Source organism: Lepidothrix coronata, unplaced genomic scaffold (assembly GCF_001604755.1).
Source record: "Lepidothrix coronata isolate B3197 unplaced genomic scaffold, Lepidothrix_coronata-1.0 Scaffold116, whole genome shotgun sequence".
Classification (NCBI taxonomy): domain Eukaryota; kingdom Metazoa; phylum Chordata; class Aves; order Passeriformes; family Pipridae; genus Lepidothrix; species Lepidothrix coronata.
The window spans coordinates 2,707,969-2,720,974 of NW_016690296.1; the positions used below are offsets into that span (position 1 = coordinate 2,707,969).

Here is a 13,006-nt window from a genome sequence, read left to right on the forward strand (position 1 = left end):
CCATGTGTAGCTGCCAAAAGCTAAGCCGTAAAATCATCATCTGTTGCAGAGTTCCTTGGATTTCGTTGGCTATTTTTAATCTAATTTGCACATGCCTTTTTTTTTTGTAGTTTGTACATTGGAATTCTTGCTCTTTCTCAGTTCAGTTTTGAGACCAAACATAAACATTATTTTGAGACTAAACATAAACATTACTGGGAGAGTAATTTAGGAATGGGAATGATTAATTGGTGTAAGGGAATGGAGAAAAAAATAAAGAAACAGATGTGTAACAACTTATTGCAGCTTATTTGTTATTCTTGTAAGCCTGTCATCATTCATAAAATTCAAATGTGTGTCTTAATTTTCTTATTCACTAACACTATTAATAATACTTACTTTTCTTTTTCACTAACACTGTTTCAGCAATATCAGACTGTTTGTTTATCCTAAATACCACTTTTGTGAGGTTACAGACCTGACTGTGGCTCTGATTTTCTCTGTATATGGCATGTGTTAATCTTGCTGAATTAATGGAGTCGGTAGTGATAAAATTTGCTGTGGTGTTAGTGTTCCATGGGTATTTATTTTTCAGGTGTGGCACCCAATCTTCCTACTATCCCTTCTGCTTCAGACTTCAACACAGTGTTGTCCAGTGACCAGAACACCCTGGATGGCACCCACTCGCAGCACAGCACCAGTCAGGATGACATTGCAGGTGTGGAAGAGGGTAACCAGGGGTTTCCTGCTGTCCAGCTGGCAGATGCACAGGTAACTGGGGTTGTACATCAACAAATGGTGGAGCAAGAACATAGGAATAATCTAGACCGTCAGAACTAAATCAGTGGGTTTTGGTTTGCAGGTTGTTTTCAAACCTCTCCTAAGTTACACGGGAATTCAGTCTCAGGATGCAATGCCCCTCTGCTACAGAATGTACTTCGGAGAGTACCTCTCCTTCTCAGGAACTCTGGACTGCCTCAGAGCAGATATTGTTGATTCAGACACAGCAAAAGAAAGGAAAAGCAAGCGAGCCCGAAGGTATGTCGTGAGATACTTGAAAATGTGTATATTGGTTAAAGAACACAAGGTACGTTTTTAGTGATGATACAGAATTCCAAAGCATTTCCCCAGAACAAGGAGCGGCCTTTATTCTTTTAATCTTACATCTTGTCTTCCTTTTAGAATATTTTTTTTTAATCTTTCTGTAGAATGGTGTGGGAATTGTAAGCATTGGAATCTCAGCTGCTTTTGAAAATTGGCGATTGGGGAAGGGAGAGCTGATGGGAATAATAGTGGGGGAAATTCCAGTGGCTATTAAATGATGCTTTACAATTAATCCTGTAAATGATGATGTTAGTTTCTGTGTAAATGCTGAATCATCCCCTAGGCCAATTTTGGGCGAGGCTTTAGGATATGATGGAGTGATTGCATGCCAAACTAAGTTTCACAGAACTGAATGATTGCTATGTCAGTAGCACACAGTATGAAACCGTAAAAGTTCATTTTATTATATTTAGAACTATGGTAAGAAGGTGATATTCTAAGGGAAATAAAAGGCTGTATAAAAAACATATGACTCTCACTCTCATAAAAAGAAACAAAGTAGTAACTTGTACCATTTTTTTTTTAACTTAGGCAAGGAGCTGTCAACCTTCCTCCTCTGGAATTCAAACCAGCTTTGATGTTGGAAACTTTCAGTATTAGTGCTGTTGTGATGGAGAAGTCCATGTGCACACCTCATAACTCCACCAATGCCCTCTCCTTCCACGACTTGAACAAACGCTATTACAACACCTTCCACTGCAATTTCACCATTTCCTGCCAATCCATCAGCCAGCACGTGGACATGGCGCTGGTTCGGCTCATCCATCAGTTCAGCACCATGATTGATGACATCAAAGCCACACAGACAGACATCAAGCTTAGCAGATACACAGCTGGATCAGCCTCTCCCACTCCTACTTTCAAAACCCGCAAGCACAGAGACTTCCGCTCCTCCGACTTCAGCCGCAGCTCCCGAGGGAGCCTCAACGGGGTCAACAGAGTGAACAACACCAAGAGCAAACGGACAAACAACGAGAACAACAAAAAAGAGTCTCGGAACAAGAATTCCCTGGGGAGGTCAGAACGAAGGACTTCCAAAGTGTCCAGGAAAGGGTCAAAAGATGTAGTTGACCACGTGACTATTCACATGGATGACTCGGACTCTATTACCGTGTCGGAACAGAGCGAACCTTCTGCCGAGTGCTGGCAGAACATGTATAAGCTGTTGAACTTCTACTCGCTCATTTCTGATCCAACTGGCATTTTAGAAAAGTCTTCTGAAACTTTTGGGCCAACAGGTAATCCGAGGAATTAAGAGCATGTGCTTTTGCTCAAATGTGTTCTTCTAAAGCTTGATCATAACTCAGTTTTTGGAAGTTGCCCACCCCATCAAACTTGGATCAGAGGGGCTAAAGTGGTGAGGATGTAATTAGTTCACCAAGATGGTGTACAAATGAAAAGTTTTAACTTTTCTTACTAATTGTGTAGTGTGGATTGAGTTTGTTCCTTCCAAGGTGCTGTTTTGTTTTCAAGGGGCTACTGGGAATTAGTGTATTACCATTCTGCAAAAATTTTTGCCTTGAGAATGACTGACAGTAAAAAAAAAATAATCTGTGAACCTGGCTGTGAGAGAAGGAAAGGTGAAATACTGATTTTGGTAAAGTCCCACAAAGATTACAGGTGCTTGGGCCATAATTTCACCCAAAGCTTTGAGATCTGGCATAATCATTGCTCTCTATTTCCGACGTGTTTTAGCACAGCAGAGTAAATTTGAGAGCTGACAGCATCATTCTTTTTGTTGGTGACCTTGGGCTGCTATAAATATACATAAGAACATATCTATGAATAGTAATGAAATCACATCACTCATTATTGTCCCCATCGTGCCTTGGGGACGTGCTTCGGTTCACTTGGCGTGGCGTTAGGGTGGAAGGAGCGAGGCACGGGTGATTTGCCTAACACAATCCTCGGTTTCAAATACAGATATAAATCAGCTGTGCCAAGGATTTATGGTGAATAATTCCTTAAATAACTCGTGGTGTTGCAGGTGTTCGAAGCCCGACTGACCCCGCCTGCAGAGTGGTGTTTGAGAACGAGCAGGAGAATGGCAGGAAGCGCAGCCTGGTGACGTCGGAGCCGCAGCACGTGACCCTCATAGTCTTTGGGATAGGCATGGTGAACAGGACCCACCTGGAGGCAGACATTGGGGGGCTGACCATGGAGTCTGAACTGAAGAGGATCCATGGCAGTTTCACCCTGAAAGAGAAAATGAAAGGTGGGATGAGCTACAGTGTTCTCTGTAATTTAAAACTCACTGCCAGCTTTGCATGCTATGTGTGTGTGTAATATGTGTGGTGGTAGTATAATAATATGCAATAAGTTCTTTTAAAAGCTTAGTAGGATACTGAAGGATTTTAAAAGGATGCAAGATTTTCAGAAAATGCCATGGAGGAAATTATATTAGAAGATATTAGAAGATAGTCACTCCTTTCATCTTCTCGTCACAATTTAAATTTGATATTACTTAACATGAAAAAACTACTATAACTGTAATTTTTAATTTATTTTCCTGCTACTATGTTTTTGCAAGCAGTAGGCATACCTGGAAGTATTTTACTGAATGAAATGCTGTTAAATACCTTTTTTTCTTAAAGATGTACTACATCAAAAGATGACTGAGACATGTGCCACTGCTCACATAGGAGGTGTCAATATTGTCCTGCTGGAGGGAATTACCCCAAATATCCAGTAAGTAGGAAGCCTGACAATTTAAAATTGTTCAAGTGCAGAGAAGTGAGTTTGTGTAGTGTTTCTCTTAAGCTTCTAGTTGTTTTTGAAATTTATAGGTTCAAACCATATAAGATTTTTAGGGAGTAGTTAACTTACTGATGCTGATTATTCCCATTTAAATTCTTTAACAGAGATCTTTTTGAACTCCCATCATGCTCCATTCTTCATGTTATTTTTACATTTCAGATATGCCTTTTCCACCCTTTATATAACTGACACAACTTGGCAGGGGAGGGGGAGAGAATCTTTTCTTGTACATGGATGTCATGAATGACTTGCTCAGCATCCACATTGTTTTGGGTTTGGGGTTTTTTTTGCCAGGCTCACAAGCTCCAACAGGCCACGCATTATTTTTCTTTGTTCCTAGCTGAACTTCTTTCTGTTTGAGTTGCAGAACAGCTGAACCACAACTCTTTGTTGTAGATCATCCTCACACAGTTTGGGTGTTAGCTGGGTAACCCCCAGTATGTGATCTGGTTTTAGAATATGAATGTTGTAGGAAAGGGGCTAAATAACATGACTTGAGTCTCTCTCTCCCTCTCCCTTGAATTCCTGGTTAGTTTGGAAGATGCTACAAAGAACTTAAAACATAGAGAATTTTATGATTTCCTCAGCCTAATAGCTTCCAATAAAAGTGTTTCAGAGGCATAAAGAAGAGTTTTAATCAGACAGTCATGAAGGGTTTCTGAAGGTGACTGAGGCCCTTCATGTCTGCTTTACATCATCATCTTACTGAGCTTCCATATAGGGAGGGTACAAAAGGAAAGGGGAAATACTGATACATCTTAAAAGCAACAAGAGCAAACAACAAACCTGAACAAACCCAAACCCTTCACCTTGGTAAATTTGAAAGTAAATGTCATATTGTGGGTTACAAGTAATTAACTGACTAATTTTGCATGGATGTTTATTCTTTATTTGCTTTTTTTTGTTTTTCTTGCTTTCTCTTCAACCTTCATCTGTAGACTGGAGGATTTTCCTACATCTCCTACAAGCACAGCCAAACAAGAGTTTCTGTATGTCATACTATTATATTTAATAGTCTTGCAATTACCTCTGTGTCGTGTAGCTAATGGCTGCATTCCTACTGCGTGTGATTGTGTAGGAAGATGTTGCTTGAATACATTTTAGTTTAGCATTAGTATTACCTAGATAAGCTTTTAATGTAGCCTGCTAAATATCTGTCCAAACAGGCCCTTATAAATGTTAACAATCAAGCTGTGGGGGCTTAAAACTCTGCCTGTGCTTTTACTGCTAATGAAGGTGACGCTCTTCATGTCCCCCAGATCTCTATATGTGGGTGTTGGTCTCCCTCACAAAAGATGCAGTGTCTTCTTTGTATATTCAGTATTGTGATAATACAGGATTAACTTCAAAATGTCCTTGTAGAAGGTAGCTCTGGAAGGAGAGGTGATGGACTGTAAAACTGCAAGTGATGTAGAGAAAATATTGGGATCTGTGTTCCTCTTTGTCTGGGAGCAACATTAAACCAGCAGAGAAGGGAGTACTTTTGTTCTTAATACATCACTGAGCAGTTGACTTCATTGCCTTATGATGTGGTTAACAAAAGTATAAATGATTAAAAGGATTGCATAAATCCATGGAGGATAGGTCTGGTGGTGAGTCATGAATGCTGGAATTAAGGGAAGAATCACTTTATTCACATCTCATGTATCTGCTACTGCCTGAGTTTTCAGCTGACTCAGTGTAATAGTTCCTGTGGGTTATGGACCTCCTGCTGACCTTTTTCTCCCTCCCTTCTTATAACATTCCCAAAAATCTTTTCAGTGCTGGCCTTGTAGTCAGTTCTGTAATGGGACAAATACTTTTTTCACGAGTTTGTCTGGAGAAGGATTACTCACGGAATTGATGTGAGAACATAGAATTCTTTCAGAAAGCATTGCTGGCACATAACTTAAATACTGATTAATGATTTTAATAATATATAACCAGATCTGTCATAGGCACATCACCGTAGGTAAGCAAACTGTAGATAATTCATGTGCAGTCCTCAATCCAAATAAAGGTATATCCAGAGAGTCATTCCACATTTCATTCTGTCATGGAAGTAGTTTCACTGTTGCAGGCAAGCAACAGTGAAATTAATTTGTTGCATGACATATGGAAATATCTTAGCAGAAAAGCACAGTTAATCTTGCTGAAATATTTTTCTCTTGCAACACCTGTGTTGGTGTAACTTTTTTTAATTAAGAAAATGTTTTAAAATTGTTTGAATGTAGTGGTATTTTGTGTTATAGATGGGGATGGAAATGTATTCTTGATTGGCCTCACAATAGTTGAGCCAGAATGGTAGCAGGAAGAGAGCAGGAAATAAGCAAATATCAAGAGAGAAATAATTAAAGAGGTGGATTAAAATAAGTTTGGACTTTTCTTAATTAATGTTTATTTGTATAATGTTTTTCTGAAAATAGTTGTGAATTAAGATATGTTTCCTCCTCCATATTCTACTTGACAGTCTGTCCTAAAAAATTATCCATAACCACTTTAGGTCACTTGTAGCCCTTGCATAGCTCTGAAAATCTGAGGCTGTTCCTTGAGCTTCAGTCAATGGATCTGCTGTTGATAGGCCTGTGGTTGCCTTACAGTGCTGTTTATTTCTTTATTATAAGCAGAAGGATGATATCTTTTCCTTTGTTTGTATTTCCACACCTGGGAGTAGAATTCGTAGAATATTGTAGCTTCCATCACGAAACTGAGTTGTCTAGGGAACAATTTAAATTGTGATACAAAAAGTATTTTAGTGATGCTCCTTGAAATGTAGTATTTGAGAAACTTGCATGTAATGTTGCAGTTTTATAGAGTCTATTTTTCAGCCATTTGAGCTGATGTACTGCATCTTCACAGCTACATGTCCTTCTCTTTGAGGCTGTAATATTGTGTTGGCTGCTTAAAATACTTCCATTGGGTAACCCTCCAGGAATTGACCACAGATGGGAAACATTAATGTGTTACCCCCATAATCTTTTTTAATAGGACCTTAGTGAATTCTGCTATGCCAAAATTTCCTTTTGGCAACAAAAGCTGTCAGTTCTGTGCAGTTGTATTTTTATCATGGGTAACCACTGTGAACCATATCCTCCTCAATATTAAAATAAAGTTTAGACAATATATTTTGGAATAGTGTGTTTGAATTAATCAGCAGTATTAATTCACAAATCCATTTATCACTTGCTGTGTATTGGATGCTAAGTGAGCATTTCCTCCATTGACCTATTTGGATGCTAAAATCAAATTTTGCTAAGTCTTCTTACGAAAAGGATGATTTGAGAGTATTCCTGAAAAGGAGTTGAAATGGAAGGCTCTTCTTTGTTTCTGTGTGTGTGCAAATTTGTCTGTCTAGTGTGTATGCACTGAGACCATCTTACTTTGTGCAAGAGTAACAGTTTAACAGGTATTTTGGCAATGCATGACTTGTAGTTCTCTTAAACGTAGCATAGTTGTTTGTGGCATGTAGTGCATCTGTGTGTGTCAAGTGAAAGTAAAAGGAATGTGTATCGAGTTTATAAACAAAATGACTTATGGTAACACTTAAAAACTCATTTTAACCTAAAACTGTAGCCGCTTGGAAAGACGTGCAAATGACTCCTCTTCCCTTTTTCCGTTAGGACTGTCGTGAAGTGCAGCATTGCCAAATCCCAGGCCCTCTACAGTGCCCAGAGAGGACTGAAAACAAACAATGCTGCCGTGGTGAAGGTCGGAGCCATCAGCATCAACATCCCCCAGCACCCAGCCACGCTGCACAGCATGATGGTGCGCAGCTCCCACCAGCTCTCCAAGCAGATCTCCGACCTCATCCGCCAGCCCTCCACCGCGTGAGTGCTCCCTGCGTGGCACTTCCAAAGCCTGCTGGTGGCCACCCAGTGCTACCTGTGTGGGACAGTCAGGCTGTTCATATATCCCTGATAGCACAACAAAAAGGGTTTTCTGCTCTTTGTCTTGGCAAACAGGCCCCAGCCGACCAAAGAAGACGTCGCGACCCCTTTGCCCTCCGAAAAGACTCCGACGAGTATTAATCAAACGCCGGTCGAAACAAATGAATTCCCACAGCTGCCAGAAGGCTTGGAGAAGAAACCCATAGTGCTCAAGTTCAGTGCCATGATAGATGGTATAGCTATTGGAGCAGCGCTCCTGCCCTCTCTAAAGGCGGAATATAAGATGGGAAGAATGAGGAGTCATGGAATGACAGGTAACAGTTCTCTGAAACTTTAGAAACATTATTGCTTTTAGTTTGCCCTTCCTATAAACATCCAGGAACACTCAGTATTTCTGCTGGAATTATAGCTAGAGCTTTGAATCTGTTGCTACCAGCTTATTTTTTTAATGTGGACTTCAATCGGGGCTATGTAGAGAACTTCCATTGTGGTTGTTATACACAATTGCCAGAGGGATAATGCAAGAGCAGATGAAGATGTGTACATTCCTTTATAGTTTCCTCCCAGTAAGCTTCCCACTGGCTGCTAAAATCAGTTTATGATCTTTGATTAATTAAATTCTGATTCATAAGTCTATTTGAGAATACTTTAATAGGCCCTCACTACACCTGAGGTGGTTTGTGTGACTCCCTTCTCCATCTAATTACAGTGAAGTCTTCATTTTCTTTAAAAACAAAGAAAACCCAGAGTCATTTGGGTGGATATTTATAGCTCTTTAGGTCTCTGCGCTTCAGTAACATTTTCAATATTTTATTTTTGTATTAATTCCAAAAGTGTTTTTAAATTTAAGGATAAATAAAAGATCCTTTTGCCAGTTCATACCTTTTCTTTCCCCGCCTTCCTTTTACAGGTGCCCAAACCAGATTTAATTTCGAGCTTCCAAACCACAGACTGCGCTTCACTTCCAAAGTCTCTGCCACTGACATGTCAACCATTCCTCCTTCTGCAAGCCTCAACCTCCCTCCTGTCACTATGTCAGGGAAATATGTCATGGAAGAACACGACACTTACTCAGACCAAATTTGGAGCATAGATGAGCTACCTGCTAAGCAAGGCTACTACCTACAGGGGAACTACCTGCGCTGTGTGGCTGAGGTAGATGTTGAAGACATCCTTGATAACTTGTTATTTCCACTCTGTTACACTTCTATGTGTGCAACTTCATATTATTTTAATAATCTGCCTGCTCCAGAACTCTCACGTTTACAGGTTGAATATAAACACTTAAAAAATTTAAAGAAAATTTTATTTTTTTATAGTTTATCTTTTCGTGATTAGACAGCTCCACAGATAGAAGCTATATATAACCTTAGTAAATAATATAAAATTTTCCATTCTATTCACAAGTTCTGTTTGTGTACCAGTTCTACAGTTAATTTTCACAGGGAGAAAAGTGATGCTGCTTCAAGGCAAGCCTTGTGGGGGGAAAGCAGGGCTTTTTCACTTACTGTGATTCTTTAATCAGAAAAATAGTCTAGCAATTGAGACTTCTGATGTTTGCATCTTTATTAGAAGTGTAATTAGGTACTATGTTATTTCCTGGCTGAAGAAAAGCCTTTGGGTCTTTGAAGTTGTTCAGCTTGTAAAACTGAAGGGAGGGCCTGCCTAGCCAAGGCAAAAGCCAAGTGCAAGTAGTTTTAGAAAATGTCTGTATTTTAATTTTAGTTAAAAAATCTTAGTGGCCAATTTAAACAATCTTAGACAGACTCCAGTTCTTAGAAATACTCTTTTAAATTAGACTGGACACAGTAAGTTTACCGTTGAAGATGCCAGTAAATTTATTCACCTAAAGTGATTAGAATAATGTACTTTTAGAGGCTGGCTGCTAATTTCTGTTTTCTTCTGATAATGGATTTCTAGCTGTAATTAAGTAGCATTTCACATATTCCATGAACCTTAACCAAGTCCTGCATTTTATTGTTTAAATAAACTTAACCAGGAGAATCAACTTTAAAATTGCAATGCAAAACTATATAATTGTCTTTTTTTATGCTAATAACAATAGAATTGGACTTGAAAAGACGTGCCTGAAAACCAAAAATCCACTCTTTTGAAAACTTAAGTTTTGTTCTGAAATGTTCTGTTTCTGCAGGTTGGCTCCTTTGAACATAATCTCACAACTGACCTTTTAAACCATTTGGTATTTGTGCAAAAAGTGTTCATGAAGGAAGTAAATGAAGTCATACAGAAGGTTTCAGGTAAGCAGAACACTTAAAACCAACTCTAAGTAAGAACCTTAAACCTTGTTTGATGGCAACATGATATAGCTCTCAGGATCAGCTCTTTATTTCAGAGACATCATCATTTCACATCTAGAATTCCAGCAGCAAGAAGCAGAGCTGGAGTGTGAAATAATAACAGAGGCTCTGGAAATTATTCTAGTTCTGTCATAAACAAGACTTTTTATTGGGAAGCAGGATAATTTGGCATTCTGGACACTAGTCTCTGTCTCTATCCATGACATGACCTTGGCTGGGTTACTTTCTGTATTCACTTCATTCAGCTTTGTTTGATTGGAACTCATTTTTGAGTTACCCTAAAAGGCTGTTACAGAAATACAGCTAATTTTTAGTGGAAAGATTCATCAATAGTTGGAAACATTGTGAGGAAAGAAATGCTAAAAAAGTGGTATCTAAGTGAAAGGAGTGTGTGTACATCTACCTCCTTTCATATATATCTATATATGTATTTATATTCATGTATACACGTGTAATAAAAAATATGCAGATTTAGATGATGTGCCCTTAAGGCAGTTAAAAGATGCAGTGGAAGAAATGGAAAATGTCAGAGTCCCTGAAGGACAAGAAGAAACAAATTTTAAACACCCTGATGTTTGTTTCCTTCAAAATATATTAGTATTGGGTAGTAAGAAAATGCTTAGGGGAAGAATAAACCCTCATCAGCTGTCATTATTCTATTAGAATATTTTTTATGGAGGAACATACAGTGGTAAACCATGAGCCCTATATTAGATTTTACTACATTTCTTGGTCTCTGAAGTTTGATCTCCCCTGTATTTTTATCCTGTGTTTTTATGTGAGGAATTTATTACCATTGCTTGTTCTTCGGTTTTCTGGACTGTAAATTTGTGTGGCAAGTAGCAGCCTGATGGTTTTTGAAATGTGACTGTTACCTTCCATGTTGGAGGAACTCACCAGGAATCAGCAATCCATGAGTTGGGTGCTGGATGCAGAAGAATGGGGGCAGAAAACAGCTTTGTCCTTCTGCCATGGAGCAAAATAATTGACGTGACTTGAAAATACCAATTAGTGTAATATACTACAGTGGTGTTTCTAATTCTGGTTTATGTTGCACTAAAATATTGTTTGCATATTATCCTTATATAAAAACTGAATAAGTACCAGTTATTTAAGGTGAAGTTGCACAGATTGAAAGCTAGTTAATGAAAGAGCAGTCCATAGTAATTGCATCTTGAAGGCAGTGTTGATTAAAAGAAGAAAATTATCCAGATAGAAAATTGAGTGATAAAAATTTACTGTTGTTGTTTGGGGGTTTTTTTAATTCATGATTTAACTGCCTATTCTTACCACCAAATAACTGTAATTAGAAGAATTGGCATGTATGGAGAGAATTAATGGCTTGGCTTTTTCCAGCAGCAAGCTCGTCCTATAAACTAAGATGGAATATAGATCACATCTCAGGAAGAATTAAAACCAGGATTCCTCCTTCAAGTTAGGGCCTGTGGGGATACCTAACTTGGGATGAAATGTGCCAGGATGAGGAATTAAACACAGAAATAAAATAACTGCAGAATACTCTTTCCTCCTCTCATTGGAAAATACTGATATAATTTCGGTTCTTCTTTTCATGCAGTTTGCATAGTATTTATAGTCAAGTGTTCAATTTTTATTGTCAGATAATTAGGAATACATTGGTGCAGGGGACAGATAATATATTTTTGAAAACTAGGTGTTACTCCTTACAGGCTTTGAGCCTTCCTGTGGAAAGTTTCCCAGGAGGAAGGAACATGACTCTCTCTGCCTTCCTTCTTAGTAGAGAGCTATTAATTGTACGTAAGAAGATGAATCTGCACTGATGTCTTCCATTCAACCTTCATTTGTTTGTATAAATCTTCAGCTAATCACTGTTTAAAATGAGGCTTCATTCACTTTCACCTTTTGTATCTATTGGTTTTAAAATGTTTTATTTGTTAAAACTCTGAAAGTGTATATTTAACGTGTACAGGAGGGGAGCAGCCGATACCTCTTTGGAATGAACATGATGGCACAACAGATGGAGACAAACCAAAAATTCTTCTTTACTCCTTGAGCCTACAGTTTAAGGTAATCTTATGATGACAAAACAGTGGCCCTAGATGCTATTAGTGGCTTTTGGGTGTTTATCTCAAAGTTTATTGAATCAGGAATACTCTGCATGAAGAAAAAGACCTAAAGACCTTAAGTTTGGTTCCTGTAATCTTTTCAAATGGGAAAAATGATTATGTCCTCTTTTTACTGCTGCACAGTGGAAAAGGGTTTTTATTGGTTTTGTTGGTGGTTTGTTTTATTTTCCTTCTCTTTATGTCCCTGAACCAGATGCTGATAACTTTGTACCTTCCTTATTCCTTAGGGAATTCAAGTGACAGCCACAACTCCCTCCATGCGCGCTGTGAGATTTGAAACTGGACTGATTGAACTTGAGCTCTCAAACAGACTGCAAACCAAAGCAATGCCTGGAAGCAGCAGCTACCTCAAACTGTTTGGGAAGTGCCAGGTGGATTTAAATCTGGCACTAGGACAGATTGTTAAACATCAGGTCAGGGCTCAACATCTTTGCATGTGGTGTTCTTAGTAGTGTGGGATTAAAAAAATACATAACCAAGCCAAGAGCTGTTTTACACTGCTGGTTCTTACCTGATCTGGCTGTGGAGTGGGTATCAAATGTGTACATGCATAAAAGATGGAAGGAGTCAAGTATGGAGGTGTTGTTTTGCTTTTTTCCCCCATACTATTAATATCTTAGAACTTATTAGCCCTTTATAGCAGTAATAACCTTTCTGCTGAGTCCAACTCAAAATTTTTGTTGATATTGTTTTTATTTTTAGGGTATTTGAATGAAATAATAAGATCAGAGAAGACCCAAACATGGCTAGACCTACATTTTGACCTAGTTTGTCTGTCTTGGTTTGACAGTTGTACTTCTTGTATTCCTAAACCTGCTGTTACCTAGAATCACTGGTTCTCTGATATGAAGTATTTTGCGATGCCTAGAAACAAATA

General features: G+C 38.6%; 1 protein-coding gene across 11 annotated transcripts in view; it reads left to right on the forward strand.

Annotated features, from left to right (window-relative positions):
• The window catches only part of KIAA1109 (KIAA1109 ortholog), a 91,805-nt gene that overhangs the window by 53,390 nt on the left and 25,409 nt on the right, over positions 1–13,006 (forward strand). For 9 of the 11 annotated variants that reach the window (XM_017825130.1, XM_017825135.1, XM_017825136.1 and 6 more), the window contains exons 44-55: positions 575–750; positions 842–1,017; positions 1,615–2,321; positions 3,071–3,298; positions 3,678–3,771; positions 4,779–4,829; positions 7,440–7,646; positions 7,782–8,020; positions 8,617–8,861; positions 9,859–9,964; positions 11,973–12,070; positions 12,357–12,542. In XM_017825130.1, the coding sequence (XP_017680619.1) occupies positions 575–750; positions 842–1,017; positions 1,615–2,321; positions 3,071–3,298; positions 3,678–3,771; positions 4,779–4,829; positions 7,440–7,646; positions 7,782–8,020; positions 8,617–8,861; positions 9,859–9,964; positions 11,973–12,070; positions 12,357–12,542 (2,513 nt within the window). The remainder of the gene's footprint in view (positions 1–574; positions 751–841; positions 1,018–1,614; positions 2,322–3,070; positions 3,299–3,677; positions 3,772–4,778; positions 4,830–7,439; positions 7,647–7,781; positions 8,021–8,616; positions 8,862–9,858; positions 9,965–11,972; positions 12,071–12,356; positions 12,543–13,006) is intronic. The other 2 variants (XM_017825132.1, XM_017825133.1) reach the window with 2 other exon arrangements.